Here is a 16,952-nt window from a genome sequence, read left to right on the forward strand (position 1 = left end):
ATTGTGGTTCTGTAGCATCTGTAAATATTGCAATGAATGCTTGTGATTTTAACTGCAAATTTATTATCTACTTTCATATTTCTAAAATATAATGTTTTCCATTTTTATAAATAAATAAAATGTCAGATTTCAGTGTCTCTGCTTTTATTCCTCATATCCTGATGTCGATTACAAGTTTCCATTTGTTTTTGCAACACTTAAGGATTTGATTCTGTTCCTTTGCCATGGCCTTATGACCTAAAGTAACTTTATATTAAATAATACTGATCATCTTCAGTGTGAAAGGTATGGTGGTGGTTACGCTGAACACTGGAAATAAGAGGTTTTAAAACAGTACAAATACATACCCCATCTTTTGTAATTAGAGCCTTCGGAAAATTTGAACAATGAGTTCAATGAACAATTGGTCCTATTTATTATATAATATACTCTTACATAAAGGGTTTGTTTAGAGAATTGTTATGAAGATTATAATTCTCTTTTAATAAAATATCGTAATGTTTAATTTTTTTTAATCCTAGGAAGCTCTACAAAGGATCATTTCAACTCTGGCAAATAAAAATGATGAAATTCAGAACTTTATTGATACACTAAATCAAACACTGAAAGGAGTTCAGGTAGGAATCTGTTTTTGAGAAGTTTGTGTACATATGTCACAATCAGTGATTGTTGGGTTGAATCAGACATGTAAATATATACACCATCAACTTGATTATAAACTAATAGAGGTGATAGCAAGGTTTTCAAATGGCAGATAAATAAAAATGCTTTCTTTGCTATTACTGCATTCTCTGTGGAAAGATCAAATAGTAATGGAAAGAGAAAACTCTGGAATAGTGGTTGCTAGGAATATTATAATGCTCACTTTTATTCCTTTCCATTTCCTGTTTGTTCTTTTCTAATTCCAATTAAGAGCAAACTGTACCTTTCTGAAAGTACTGGGACACTAAACTTTTTTTTTACAGTAAATAAAATTGTAGAGGGAAAATGTAGATAGTACTTGCAGAGTGTCATTTATATCCAGCACTTGCAGAACTGGATGAAAGTAAAATACAAAAGTAAAAGGGAAAGTGCCCAACGAGGAGAGAGGGGAAATGGTCCCACATTTAGACGGATAATCCATGTTGTAAAGAATCAAATGTTGATTGTGGAAGGGACCTTAAGATAAGTTGGTGGTGCTTTCCCATGGATGTGCCTTTATTAATTTGAGGGCCATTTGTTTGTAAAATAAACAAAGAAGATTTGTACAACACTTGTAGACAGTGAATCGTTTCCTATGGTTTTTGTTTGGTTCAACCTGGGTAATTGCCTGGTTCTTGCTAAACCTTATGGTCTTGTATTTTCTTTACTTCTGAATTTGCTGTAATTGAAGTTAGTTGATTATAACCTTCACCACTTTAACTGTCTTTCTTGAATTGTTTTATTGGAAAATTTGGTAAATCCATGAATCCACTTTCTTTAAATAAGCAAAGCTAGTGGTTCTAAAACTCTTGATATATGAACAAGAGAATCATCCCACTTGACATCTAGAAAAAGAGACCTTAAGATAGAGCTAGCTCAAACTATTTTTCTGATTGATAAATTATTAGGACGTTACCTGAGCATCCAGAAAAAAATTGAGGGTGGTTGATTAACCTACACCCTTGTCACTGAAGTTGGGAGCATAAGATGTAATGGGTAAGAGACTGTAAGCGTGTGCCAATTGGTCATTGAAGGGGAAAAGAGTAGTCCAGTTCCTTTTTACAGATGAAAAAACTGAGGTCCTGGAATTTGAGTGGCTTGTCCAAGGTCACACCATTACAGAGTAGTTAATGTAGAATTTGACTTAGGTCTCCTGCCTTCCAGACTGACATTTCTCCTCCCACAGCATGGTGTTACTACTGTAAAGAAACTAGTAAAATGATTAACACCACTTTCAGTAAGACTCCGGTGAGATGATGTCTGGGTTTTACAAACATTATAAGCAAAAGTTTGGATTATGATTATGCATTATGATTGTATGTATTGATTGTATTGTATTAGTTCTCTAAGCCCGTGCCAGTTCTGCTTCTTTTAATTGAATGATTCATCTATGTTGAAAAATGCCTTAAGGTAATTTCTTCTGTCTCATAATTGTTGCAAGTGTGGATATCACTTATCTAGGGTTTTCACAGATGTTTTGTTATTTCATGTTGAAATAGCAGTATCCTGCTTAATGAGGCTGTGAGGGAATCTAAGAGGTCAGCAGACTTGAAATGTTTTATTGATTCTGCCATTAGTAACCAGTAACTTCATTGATTCTGCCACAGTAACTGTGTGGCTTTGGGCAAGTCATTTATATGTATTTTAGTTTATAAAATTTAGAAATTTGACTACAAATTCTAGTCAGTAGATGATTTCTGAGGTTCCTTCTAGCACTGATATTCAGTGTGTGATAAACCTCTTAGGATCCAGTAAGAAATTGCTTAGCCTTTTAAGTTCTGCTTATCTTACGTAAATGCAGTGTTTTAGACAACCTGAAAGATGAAGAAGTTTGCACAACACCAGCCCCATCCCTCTATGCCCAGACTGTTCCTCAGAGGTACAGAATTAAAATCTATGGAGTATTTTTTTTTAAAATCTGCTTCACTGATGATTCTGATGCACACCAAAGGTTGAGAACCACTGGCTTAGGGTCTGCCTTAGAGCCTAAAGGTCTGGACAAAGTTGACAACCTTAAAAACCACCTTTCACATTGTCCTGTGGAAATGGTATTATAAAAGGTGAGGAGACTATGGGCTAGTTCATAAAGGGCTACTTAACTCATAGCACTGCTGAAATAGAACTACCAGCATTAGCAGCCAGCTTCTTGGATTGATCTGTTTTTAAAGCCTTATGTCAAATATTAGAATTTTGTTATTTTCTGACTGTTAGGCTGAGGGGTTCATAACATGAATCTATTCTCTCCTTTGATAAATACTGTATCTTTTAGATTTTTAATGTTTGACATCTTTTCAGTAAAATCTTTGTTTATTAAACAGGAAAATTCTTCTAACATACTTTCAGAGTTAGATGAAGAATTTGATAGTTTATACACCATATTGGATGAGGTAAAAGAAAGTATGATTAACAGTATCAAGCAGGAACAAGCTCGTAAATCACAAGAGTTACAGGTGAGATCATACAACTATTTAAATATGAATAATTTTAGTCTGTATAGTGCTTGATCTATTGAAAGCAAAAATTAGTGAATTTTTGTGCATAACTTGTGCTTATATCTAGTAGAGGAATGATTCTTAACTTTATTTTGGTCATAGATGCCTTTTTTTAAATTGTAGTAAAACCCCCAAGATTTACTGTCTTAACCATTTTTAAATGTACAGTGGTATTAACTATATTCACATTGTTGTGCAACAGGTCTCTAGAACTTTTTTTCATCTTGCAGAACTGAAACTATACCAGTTAAACTACTCCCCATTTGCCCCTTTCCCCACTGCTTGTCCGCCACCATTGTGTTTTCTGTTTCCATGATTTTGACTACTCTAGATAACTTACACAAGTGGAGTCATATAGTATTTGTCCCTTTTGTGATTGGCTTGTTTCACTCAGCATAATGTCCTCAAAGTTCATCCATCTTGTAGCAAGTGCCAGAATTTCCTTTTCTATGGGTGAATAATATTCCATTGTATAAATATACCACATTTTCTTTATCTGTTTATCTGTCTATGAACATTTGGGCTGCTTCCGTCTCTTGGCTGTTGTGAGTAATGCTGCAGTAAACATGGGGGTACCTTGAAATTTTGATAGGGATTGCATTGAATTTGTTGATTGCTTTGGGTAGTAGAGAAATTTTAACAATAGTAAGTCTTCCAATCCATGACCACCAGATGTCTTTACATTTATTTGTGTATTTAATTTCTTTCAGCAGTGTTTTGTAGTGTTCAGTGAACAGGTCTTTTGCCTCCCTGGTTAAGTTTACTCCAGAGTATTTCATTGTTTTTTGATGCTATTGTAAATGGGATTGTTTTCTTAATTTCCTTCTTGGATTGTTCATTGTTGGTGTATAGAAATGCAACTGATTTTTGTGTGTGAATTTTGGTCACAGATGTCTTTAAGAATCTGAAAGCTATGGAAGAACACAAATGTTCTCTTTCTGTCTTATACACACAGTTTCCAAGGGTTAAATACCCTTTCAAATCTGTCCATTCTTCCAGGTTGAGATTTCTTGTTTATATTTAGGAGGTGGCCGTTGTATTAGAGTTGAACAACGTGGGTTTGAACTGTGAGGGTCCACTTATGAGCTGATATCTTTCAGTAGTAAATACTATAGTACCACACAGTCCTTGGTTGGTTGAATCATTGGATGTTGAGGAACTGCAAATACAGACGGTCGATTCTAAGTTATATATGAATTAACCCCTCGTTCAAGGGTCAAATGTACTTAAACCATTCAAAGGTAATTAATTTAGTCATAAAATATCCATAAATTTCATAAATAAATTCAGTCATTTAAAAAACAAGATTGGAGATAAAAGGAAAACTCAGCATCTTCTGAAAATCTCACCTGCAACTTGTCCTGTGCAGATTTCTATCCTGTCTTGACCCGAATCCTTCACAGCAGCGGTTTGGAATACCATTAGAGTGTTCAGTTGCTTAATCTGCAGCTTTCCTTTCTTTCTCCTCATTCTTTTTCTCTGCTAACACGGCTCTCACTATCTTCATCTTTATTGTGTTCACCAGCCACCATTTCTGTCAGCCTAGCCTGTGCCACATGTTAAATCTGCTACCAAAATGACCTTGAGTCCTGTTTTTTCTACTTTTTCCTCTTCAAGTGACAAAAATCTCATGCATATGGAATGTGCATTAAGTTTTTATCTCCCACCTCTAACTATCCCTGGTGTGAGTGATATTCCAATACTGCTGATATTATTTTCCTTTTCTCTTACCTGTAAGTTCCAAATACCTGGTTGGTGCCTACATTTTTGTTGACATCTTCTTTCTGCTTAACTGTGCATGCAGTTTATTTTTCTGGCATTGTTAATAGGGGAGATAGAAGCAGCAAATAGACACATTTTTAAAAACTTGCAATTGGCTAAATAAAATCGAACTGTTAACATCCTTCTTTAGAGTAGGAACTTTGCCACTTGTGTTTAGAAAATACTTTGTACTTGTCCTGTATGAATCATGTGTCTTATTATATTACTAGTTTTTAAAATAATGGCAGTTTACTAATTAGTGTCTTTTAGGTCCCTTTCTCTATTTTCCCTTTCTCTCCTCAAAATTCACAGACATTGGAGATGAAGCTCTTATGATAATGACTTTGGAAAAGCATTATTAGACATTGAAGTCATAATTATCATTGGATTTTTAAAAATTATTTTATTATCTTCATTATGTGTTGTTATCCTTGCCATACAGAAAAGTGAAAAGAAAGGAAAGCAAATCCTTTGCCAGATTAGAATTTATAGGAGTAAGCAAAAATGTATATAAGATATAATTTATTTAAGAATAATGTTAATGTAAATACCATACAGCTGCACATAATGCAGAGGGCTCGTGAAAGGAATTGAATTCAGGAACAATTCTTAGAAACTTATTTGAAGCACTTTGAGAGAGGATATTTCAGGTAAGAGGTGGTTCAGTTGTTAACATAATCAGATCAAAAGTCTGGAAGAGTCTTAGAATCATCTTTAGGCCATGTCACTGCTGATTTTGAGGAGAGATCTAATATCATTGTGTGTGCATTTTGATATTTAGGAATGCTGTCCTTTTTAAAGTCAGGACGTTTGACATTTTCAGAATTAGATAGTCTATCCATTGTGGATTTTTGGATTTTTAAAATATGTCTTTAGACTTCCAGAAGAAGTATGATATTTTCGTATCAGAACTTATTTTCTGGCAGCCCTGTACAGAGCTGGGTATATGTGTGTGAATATGTAAAATCGATAGTGCTCTTCTTAGAACAGGCTGCATTTATTGCTCTTGTAAACTATTGAATTTATATTTCTAGTTTCACTAAATTCCCAGTAATAAATAATTGGGTCATATAAATTCATTTAAACTCTTTTTCTCATGGAATCTCAGATGAACTTTGTCCACTTTGGGTTTTGTGACTCTTAATTACAATGATAATAAATATATATATATAAATATAAATATAAATATAAATATAAATATAAATATATATATATATATATATATATATATATATATATATATATTTGCAACTGATTTGATTCATGGAAGTCTTCCATTCAACTGCATTTGGGCTGTTTTTAAATAAGATGACATTACTCTGATTTTTTGATCAAGTATTTTATCAAATTCATCATTAGCTGTGAATATTGATGGGAGGATTCAGAGTGTTGCAAAAATAGGAGAAACAGAGTTCTGAATACTCGTTGAAAGTGATGACTGCAGAGATGTTAGCACCATCTTTTCTTCCGGTATCATCACATCAGATCTTCCTTTTTTTCCTCAGTGATTCCATTTTTTCCCTCTTTTTATCTTATCTTTTGTAATTCTTAATATTTGTCTTTTCTTTTCAAAGCCACAAAAATTTTCAGTTTTTTAATAGGAATGGTGATCTAGGGGAGATCAAAGGATATTGAAGGGACATTAGCTTGTAAAATAAGACCCAGACATAAGCTTTGTGAACATAAAATGACTTCATTCTTCAGGATATTCTTGTGTTATGATTCAAAGGAAAAGCTATGGTGATCTCAGCCTAATGGTAACTCAAACCATTAAGCTTTCTTGGGATAGTTTATAAACCAAGTATTAGAAAGAATCACCACTTGGTTAATCATGCCATTTCCTTCTTTAGTTGGAGATAATAGAGCATCTTTGTTCTTTCTTTGGGTTTACAAACTCAATAGCATGTTGTTTTCATTAAGATATTTTAACAATTCCTCTGAATAACTAAGTGCTCTTAAAGTTGTATTCCTTTGTTCTTTTTTTTGCTTTCCCTCTTGACTTCAAAAAAAATTCATAGCACTTTCTTAAACTAAGATGCTATTTTATTTCAAACTTTGACTTCAGATTGAGTTTTTTACTTTAATAGTTCCTTGAAATACATTCTTTATTCTTGCTCTTTTTCACTTTTATGCTACTTTGACTTAACTCTGTCCTAGTGATCCTGTATAGACCATTTATACCTACCATTTTATTCTTGGTGATTTTGCATAAGCCTTTTATTAAGCCCTTCTACAAATGGGATATTTCAAATGGTGTTCTGGTAATTCTTTGAAATTCATAAAAGGTTTAGCCATAGGAAGAGTAATATTTTTATGAAATTGTAGTTGGGTTCTTAGAATGACACATAAAAACCTCTTTTAACGTAAACTTTGACTGAACTATTCTGTTTTTCCAAAGTACAATAGGATACATCCGAAACCAATAAAATGAGATATAATTTATATTTAATGTGTATCTTAAGGGAAAACTAAGTAGATTTGAATATAGAATAGATAATAATAAATATTCTGAAGAAAAATCTTGAATACACTTAAAAACATAGGAATGGGTCCATTGCTTTGTTTAAAGGTATCACTAACAATATTTTCATATAGCTAGGCTTAGTTTTAAACCTACAAATGATAAAGTGAGAAGAGGTGGCGAGGTGGGGAGAGAGAACTGAATAAGAAAGATTGTGTTAGGTGAAATTAATGCATCACTGTAACAGAGCACATCACTGTAACAGTTATCTTTTGTTCCCCTTTGATTTATGGAAATCTAGGGACTTGCATTTGTGATTCCTGTGTTATCCACTTTTGGAAACCATAACTTAGCATTTTAGTAGTATGTATTCTTGAGTAATATGATAAATGGAGTACCAAGATTGTGCTCAACTGAATGTACCTGATGAACTTTAGCTTTGGTAAATATCAAGAAATTTAGTCTTCATTATAGAGGATGTTGTCTGCAGACGGATTATTTTGATATTTTAATTTAAATTGTTGGTAGTTTTCTGACTACCCTTATGATAAGAAGAATTTTTAAGTAAATTTGACCCCAGCTATTAATAATTGCTATGTTTTTTTTATGTGTGTTTTTAAGTGATGAATATATCTTTATCTGTATGCAGTTAAGCTATTCTGGACAAATTATGGAAGTTTTTAGGATAATTAAAATTTGTTCTACATACGGCTAGTGATTACCTTGCTTCAATACCTCTCTAAAGTATGTTTGTTCAATTATTGCTATTAAGATTGTAACATTCATTCTAACTGTATATTTAAGTTTCTAATGACAACAGGAACTTCTTTTTTAGTGATATATTATTGTTATTATTATTATTTTTAGAATCAGCTTAGTCAATGTAATAATGCGCTGGAGAACTCAGAAGAACTTCTAGAATTTGCAACACGGTCATTAGATATAAAGGAACCTGAAGAATTTTCAAAGGTACCAAAAAAAACAAACAAAAAAATGAGACTAATCCACTTAAAAAGGAAAGTTTTGTTTAAAAGAAAATGGTGTTTCCCCTTTTAGTTTTGGATTGATTTAGTCATTTCTAATACTAGAAAAGGCTTAGAATTTCTTGTTAATAGAGTGATAGGTGTTCATTTATTCCAGAGCATATACTTAGAAGTATGTGTCATTGGGGTCATGAACATATAATTGTTTAATTTTTCTTTAATTCTTAATTCAGATGAATGAAGTTACTCTTTTTTTTTCAGTTACATGCCCACTGAAAGGTACTTTGCACTTCAGCTGAGTCATACTTTTGTTATAAACATTTTCTTACTAAGGAATGAAGATTGATATTGCTGTTAACATTTTAAAAAATCTAGGTTGGTGTTTTTTTCAGTGAGCTGATTGGGAAAACATCATCACTTGATGCATATATGAGAGCACTGTGAGATTTGTTATTAAATTTGTTGTTAAATGTCTCACTGTTTAGCTTATGTAATTGTTTGAATGTTTTATTTAAGTATGAAAATATAGGTCCTTAAGGGGCATATTTGCTGTGAAGGTAATAAATAGTAGAGCAAGATGACTGCTAGTGTTTTAACCTAGATCCTGGTGTTTAAGAGATTCTGAATCATAGATTCTAATTCTTATTTTAAGCAAGGTCATTTTTAAATGATTACCAATTTATCAAATCAAATCTATTTGATGGAGAATAAGTATGTAAACTGTATAGAAAATGGTGTTAGAAGAGTGAAATTAAGCTTTATAATATAATAATTATATATAATAGTAAAATATATACTATGAAGTAATCTTATCAAGATCCTTGAGTTTGATATTATTTACTTGGTCTTTGTGGACTATGTGGTGAGCTGCTTTATTGTTAAAAAGATGGCTTTATAATCCATTTGTGTCCACCAAGTGTTTTCATTTTATGATTTTTCTGCGAATTTGAGGGTAGAAAAAACTTCCTTGAGAGGGTAACATTCGCTGACTTATATCCCTGCGTTTTGAAAATGAACTTTAAAAATGGATTCCTTTTGATAAAATGAATCAAAAGTTTTTTTGCTATAAACCAGTTAAGTAATTTTTGAATTTGGAGGTAGGTTGTGAGAAAGTTCATCTTTGCACTTGGTAAGACTTAATTATTATATGAAGTAATTATGAGGGAATTATACCATACTTATGTTATTTTAAAAGAATAGATATATCACCTGTCAGAGGATACTTATGTGATAACCTCAAATATCTGGATCATAGCCAAAAAACTGTGCAGAAAGCAAAAGATGTCTTGAGTCAACAGAATCAGTGTCAGAGTTCATGAGTAAGAGTTACTATCCTCTGTTTATGACAGTTCTCAAAATCTATTGACTGTTAATCTGTACATGGTACTACCTAGTTGTCAGTAGATTTCCCTTCTAGTGGAGCAGGGCAGCTGTTAATGATGGGGAATAATAATAGCAGCAAGACTCAACAGTTGAGCGCCCAAGAGAGGAAGAAGCCAGGAAAACTATAATATATATGGCCATAATCCTCAAAATAGCTTGAATCTCGTTGAATTTAAATAGGAGTTGATGCTTGGAAAAACTGATAAAAGTTTGTTTCTCCCAAGTGTCTCTTTCCATTGACATTTTCAGAGTCCTCTCTTCTTCCTCTCAAAAGCTCCTCCTCTCCCTTTCTTTCTCCTTTGTTCTCTCCAGCTTTGTTTCCAGCTGTGTTAAAACTTGTTTCCAGTTTATTGTAAAGGTTCTGATAAAATAAATCACATTGTGGTTTAAATATATTTTCTTAACGTGCCACTTTGCTTCTTATCTTACTATGTTGGTCTTGTCTTCCAGCATTTTGCAGTACTGCTTAATAGCTTGAGCCATTTGGAAATGTGAAATGAATTATTTTTCAGTGTTTCCTAGACAGACCTGAGTTTGTTGTTTAAGAAAAATGCTTAACTGAGAGTTGCCTGCAGTTATTTTCTTAGTGTATCCAACTAGTATCCGGGTAATGGTTTGATTCCGAGTCAAAAACTAAATTCACTTTCTTAACCAGCTGCGTGGACTATAGGCTTGCCTCAGATACCTAATCGCTGACAGAATAGGGAAAGATGCCTTAGAAGATTAATTATTCGACTAGCAGTATATTGTTAGATATTTGGAAAGAATTCTTTTAAGGTATGTTATTTGTGAATATCCCAGATTAAACCAGATTGATGAGATTAATATGAATAACTCATGGGGACAAAAATATTATAGGCTAAAATCCAGACCATGAGTCTTTTTAGACTTCATTATCTTCAAAAATAGCGTGTTAAATACTAATATTTAAGTGATCATGTTGCTATACCTCAGCATGAGAACTGAATACAAAGCTATGCTGCTTACCAGCATCACTGCGGTCTGAAGGTGGACAAGTGAAATAGCACAAGTGGAACAGAATTTCAGAATATACTTTCATTAATTTTTTTTAACTATTAGCAGCTTGACTGATAGTAAATATATGCAGAAAGACCACCAGCAGATGAGCTCTGGATCATTAGCTTTATTTCTGGATGAACAAATAACCAAGGTCCCATCAGGCCTGGTTTTTCTGCTAATAACTGGCCTGCAGAACACTGCATAGATCCCTTGCCAAAATTAATATTCCTACCAACTCCCCCACCCCCTGAATTTGGAACTTGAATTCTGCCTGTGAGAAGAGCTAAGTCTGTGGGACAATTTCCAGATCAGTATAACTAACCAGCCACTTCATCACAATTTTGCCGCACATAACTCAGCTGTCAGACCAGGAAGGAGGGACTGGTTACCTGCCCACAGGTGCCTACAGTGGAATCAGAAGTATAGAGTAAGGTGAAACAGTCTTCTGGATTTGATCAAAAATGAAAAGGGAGAGTGGCTCTGTGTATTTCCTGCTTCTGACTCACAATAACTCACCATTGGAATATTGTTCATCAGGAGTCAGTCTCTGACCACTGGGAAGAACAAGTAAGGAGGGGGGTGTCAGCTCACTCAGTATTTTCAAGGGAGCAGAAGTAGCACTGGCAGAAGCTCCTTTCTGGGAATTCTGGGAGAGGAGAGGACCGTCAGCAAAAGCCTGAATGTACAAAAGCGTGAATGTTTCCTCCTTCCCATCTTGAAAGACGGCGGGTAAAAAAACTGAGAAGCCAGACACCAAGGAGAAAAAACCTGAAGCCAAGAAGGCTGATGATGCTGGCGGCAACGTTAAAAAGGGTAAGAAGGTAAAGACGGTTAAGAAGGGGAAGCCCCATAGCAGCTGAAACCCTGTCCTGGTCAGAGGAATTGGCCGATATTCCCGATCGGCTATGTATTCCAGAAAGGCCTTGTACAAGAGGAAGTATTCAGCAGCTAAATCCAAGGTTGAAAAGAAAAAGAAGGTGAGGATTCTTGCTACTGTCACAAAACCAGTTGGTGGTGATAAGAATGGTGGTACCCGAGTGGTCAAGCTTCGCAAAATGCCTACATATTATCCTACAGGAAGATGTGCCTCGAAAGCTGTTGAGCCACGGCAAGAAACCCTTCAGTAAGCATGTGAGGAAACTGCGCACCAGCATCACTCTGGGGACCATTCTCATCATCCTCACTGGGCATCACAGAGGCAAGAGGGTCATTTTCCTGAAGCAGCTGAGCAGTGGTTTCCTTCTTGTGACTGGACCTCTGTCCCTCAATCGAGTTCCTCTGCGTAGAACACACCAGAAATTTGTTACTGCCACCTCCACCAAAATTGACATCAGTGGTGTAAAAATCCCAGAACGTCTCACTGATACTTACTTCAAAAAGAAGAAGCTGCGTGAGCCCAGACACCAGGAAGGCGAGATCTTCGACACAGAGAAAGAGAGATACGAGATTACAGAGCAGCGCAAGGCTGATCAGAAACCAGTGGACTCGCAAATCCTGCAAAGAATCAAAGCTGTCCGTCAGCTCCAGGGCTACCTCTGCTCTGTGTCTGCCCTCACAAATGGAATTTATCCTCACAAATTGGTGTTCTAAACTTACTACAGAGGACCTAATTAAATAACTGATCCATTAAAAAAAAAAGCGTGAATACTTCAGTTATAAAGGCAGTTTAAAAACAAATCTAAGTATTTGTTAAGAATAGCTCAGACTATAATTTTGCACCTTAATTTCATTTGTGTTTATGTCTTACAGAAATGTAGTCTCCTGTTATGTAAATGTACTTAGTCATAGAATATAGATGTATGCACTACTGTGTTCAAAGTTTATTTCAAATTACTTACTAGGGTTTTGTGAAGAAACCTTTTAAATGATCATATTTTTTTGAAAAATAGTGCTTTTTAAAACAGATAAATATATATATAGAAAATATAAAGCTTGGAATTAAGCAGTATGCAGTATTTTTTTTTTTTTGAAAGCTGGTATTTTTGCCTAAGGGAAAATAGCATTGTGAAATTCTCTCTTATTCACTCTGACTGAGTCCCTCTCATTTCCCAAATTATTCCTTAATATAGTATTTTTGGGGTGAGGGTAGAAGTCTTAATCATATATTATAAAAAGTATTAAATATTTGCCCCCCCCCAGTCATTTTCTTATTGTCTCAAGGGAATATTACAGAATTATCTGTCCCAAATCTAATAGGAAAGTCTGAAGAATGAAACAATATGAACATATAGACAAAACTTTAAAAGTTTCCTGAATATTGTGTGGCATTCACATTTTTACTAGGAACTATTTGGGGCTTTACGGCAAATCAAAATAAAGATGAGCCTCAGAAAAATGTGACATTTGGCATCTATTTTTTGCTTTTGACAGTGTTAGTATGTTTTTCTCTCAGCAGTTATCATTCAGAAGCAGATATATTCTTATTTTTACGCTGTGTATCAGTGCTCTGATTTTAACTAACTTTCCCTTTGCTGCTGCTTTCTTCACTTCAGCCTGTATTTCAGAGAATTAGAGTGTTAAAATGTTTATTTTAGGTAGTTTTAAAAAAGTTATTATCTACAAATAAGATGGCGTAGGATGGACTTTTAGGGTTCAAAGATACCATTGTGCTCATCACTTTATAGATGAGATAACTTGAGTCCTAAAAGAGTTAAGGGATTTGCTGATCAGTGTGATGGGCTGAAACTTAAATCCCTTAAAACCTGGTCTAATGCTCCTTGTTTTTTGCTAATGGGTTAAAAAATTTCTGCTGATTGGGAAGAAATCTGGAAATCTCAAATTTTGTTCTGTTTTGGTAAATGATTCATTGAGTACAGTAAACAAGATCTAAAACTTCTTTTTTATTATTCCTATTTTAGTTGTGTTAGAAAATACTATTCAATTAGCTATTCCATATATGGAATTACTTTAGAATACTTTGCTTCTAACATCTTTCTGTAAAAGTAGAAAATGAGGATATTAAGAAGAAATATAGAAACAATAAGATTTTAATCTTTAAAGTGCTTAAATTCATGAAAAAATATTTTCTGTATCTACTTCCTGCAGATTAAAAATGAGATTGGGGAAAGAGCTGATTTAACTTCTTTAAATTTAATTGGTAATGATGAAGAACCATTTGTTATTACTCTTACATTGTACTCTTATTAGAGTTTTATTTAAGGAAGTTTGGTCTCAGGTGACAAATTCATATAACTGATAAAATGAAGGGTCAGAATCGTTAAGATTTATTTCAAATAACAATTGAGAGATGGAGAAAGGAAGTGAGAGAAAGGAGCCATCTCTGGTGATAATACAGAGAAATGAAGTGTTGGCAAACATGATTTCAATAGAATATTGAAATTGAAACAGTAATTGAAGTAGAAAATAGTGATGTTGAACAAAGTAGTATGACTAATGCTTCTTGAAGGCTTTCTAATTCTACATAGTATCATAACTTAAAAATCTAAGCATTCCTTGAGGCGTCTTCATAACTCACTAAGTAGAATTATGCAGATGCAAATAGATGTATTGGAGACAACAGTGGTAATCCTGGGACCAGGTGGTACTTATTAAGCAGAGACGTTTAATTGACAAAAATGCATCTGTCTTGGAACTGAAACTTGGAGAAATCAAGCAATATAGTAATGTGTATCTTTTGGACAGCTTTTTGCTTTGGGGAAAAGAAATTCCAGTAAAAAAGTAAACAATTTATTTTCCAATATAAGATATTTCCAGAAATTGGGCTTTTAGAAAAATGTCTTCAGAATTTGAGACTTTTCGCCCCTTTATTATTGCACAAAATACCTTCTTCAGCCCCTCCTGCATTTACACAGTGTATGTATTATAAAATTTGACCTTAAATAAAAGGGGAACCATGGTGTCTCCAGTTTTACCAGCTGCGTGTATTTATATATTAATACATGAGACAGCGGTTTTTCCTAGATTATCTAGCTTTTCATCTTTTTTTTTTAGTTTTTCCTTTCAAACTCATAATCAGATTAAGTCATATTATCACCCGAGGAGAAAATGAGGGAATAAGAGTAATGCTTTCTTTCTCCATGTGTAAAGAAACATCAAGTGCAGAGAACAGTCTTCTCTTCCCCTCCTTTCACACTTATGTAAAAATCTTTGGTTTATAATTCTAGCTATGATGACAATAATTTTTAAATGTAATTAACTTTTTAAAAGATAAATATGACATACAATGTTATATTAGTTTCAGGTGCACATGTAATTGAGTTTCTGAACATTTCTTATCCCTAGTACCAAAGTAGGTACTCTGTACTTGTATCACTCAAGGCACATATTACAGGTATTGCCTATACAGAATTAGTTTGTTTGCTGTAGAATTTGGGGCTAGGAATGTGTTTTTAAAAAGATTAAGGACTAAAGTTCCTTAAGAAAGAAATAGAATCGTGAGTATACAAGGTCATGGAATTGATTATGGTAGTGCTGGAACTGTGTAATATGCTGATCTCCTAAATCTCAATTCTGTTATTTTGTGTAGACAGATATTCAGACCAGAGTATTTTAGGATGGTTATAAAAATGACCAATACCAAGTAAGAGCTAGTATTAGAACTGAAGAAGAGAGACAACAGACACATTGCTGTATACATCTAATTAATGTTCACTTATATTTAGTAATTATTAAATATTATTATGAGCCAAGCTTTATGCTAGACACTAGAGATAGAGTGTCAAACCTAACAGCCATGTTCTACGTTGGATATGTTGTTAATAATGCTGGTCAATGTGGGAAAAAACCTTTTGTTGGATTTACTACGTAGTATGTAAATATAAAGTGGATGACAGTTTCTGTATGTATTTTTCATCATTTTTCTGTGGCTGTACAGCACTGAGTAATAGCTGTGCCCTCTTCCTATACTTGGGCTAGCATTCTCAAAAAAAAATATGTATATATATGCTACCTAAGATATGTATCTCTTCGGTAGCATAGGTTTAAATTGGCATCATCTTCTATGAAGTTATTTGAGGGAAAGACCCCATAGCTAGAAGTGTCCTTTGGTTTCTCCTTGTCTGAATTTTTGCCATTACAACTTCACTCTTTGGGGTAAAGGATTGAAGAACTGCAGCCTAGTTTCATATGTTAGCAGGCAAGCTCTCAGAATACAAAGTCCTTGCCCAGTGAAGGCACATAGAGAAAACTTGGAACGACCATTATGAAGTAGTTAAAGAGATCTGTGAAGAAAAATTGGAGAGCAGATTTGAAATGTATAAGAAAACCATCAGAATGCATAGAAATGTGTGCCTATGAAGGAGATTGATTGTTCTAGTTGAAGAGTGTCAGACTGAATGAAAGTGGAGGTGTGTTTTGATAATCTTAAGGTAAGAAAAAACATTTAAAGTCATCTGGGATTAGTTTGAAGTATTAAATTTTCCTTCTTTTAGGGTGACTTATATGGGGACTGGATTCTCTACTATAGTTCTAACATCACATTATGCAAGCTGACGTGAATTGTACACATTTCCTGTAATTTATGTTTTGATGAATATGATCTAATCTATTCTGGGGTTTATATGCTAACTTTTCTTGCATGTCACTGCCTTTGAAACTTGCATGAAAAGCACTAACTGCCTTCTTTCTCTTCTCCCTGGTTTGCTCCAAGGCTGCCAGACAGATCAAGGATAGGTATGGTATCAAACCTACATTTTCATTTAAGTATTGATATTGAAGTCAGAAATGAAATTCAAGGACAGTTTATTAGAAACTGGTTAGTTGAAATAAACATACTGAATGGCCAAGTACAAAAAAAGAAAAAAAATGTCTTCTCTGTATATTCTGAACTAAACAATCTGTCAGCAAGATTTTTAAAAACATTGTTGTGGATAATTATGTACTTCCAAAGGAATTTCATTTCTGGTATAATATAGTTTTAGAACAGTTCTTAATTAGCTATGCTAGTAGATGGGGAACCATTTTGAATAATTTAAAATATACATATTCCTGGAATGCATTTTTTTTGTTGTTCTTAAATTTTTTATAAGCATGTCTTACTTTATGAGAAGTTACACTTTAAATAGTCCTCAAGAGCTAAAGCTCTCCTACTTCACTGCTCTCCTGTTTAACACTTTTGTATTCTCATTCCATCCTGTGCCTGGTGCCATCTCTTTCTGTTTCTAATGCCACTACTATCTAGTTTATGGGAGGAGAAAATTAAAGAAAATGATG

At 33.8% G+C, this 16,952-nt stretch overlaps 2 protein-coding genes across 6 annotated transcripts in view; both read left to right on the forward strand.

Annotated features, from left to right (window-relative positions):
- The window catches only part of FSD1L (fibronectin type III and SPRY domain containing 1 like), a 65,083-nt gene that overhangs the window by 15,123 nt on the left and 33,008 nt on the right, over nt 1-16,952 (forward strand). For 4 of the 5 annotated variants that reach the window (XM_032478110.1, XM_032478108.1, XM_032478109.1 and 1 more), the window contains 4 exons: nt 522-617; nt 3,000-3,131; nt 8,263-8,364; nt 16,390-16,412. In XM_032478110.1, the coding sequence (XP_032334001.1) occupies nt 522-617; nt 3,000-3,131; nt 8,263-8,364; nt 16,390-16,412 (353 nt within the window). The remainder of the gene's footprint in view (nt 1-521; nt 618-2,999; nt 3,132-8,262; nt 8,365-16,389; nt 16,413-16,952) is intronic. The other variant, XM_032478112.1, reaches the window with a different exon arrangement.
- Nucleotides 11,238-12,419, forward strand: LOC102510224 (60S ribosomal protein L6-like). The gene is given in 2 exon segments (XM_032478114.1): nt 11,238-11,857; nt 11,859-12,419. Coding segments are annotated over 2 exon segments (684 nt in total). The 5' UTR covers nt 11,238-11,686; the 3' UTR covers nt 12,372-12,419.

This window comes from Camelus ferus, chromosome 4, assembly GCF_009834535.1.
Source record: "Camelus ferus isolate YT-003-E chromosome 4, BCGSAC_Cfer_1.0, whole genome shotgun sequence".
In the NCBI taxonomy this organism is placed as follows: domain Eukaryota; kingdom Metazoa; phylum Chordata; class Mammalia; order Artiodactyla; family Camelidae; genus Camelus; species Camelus ferus.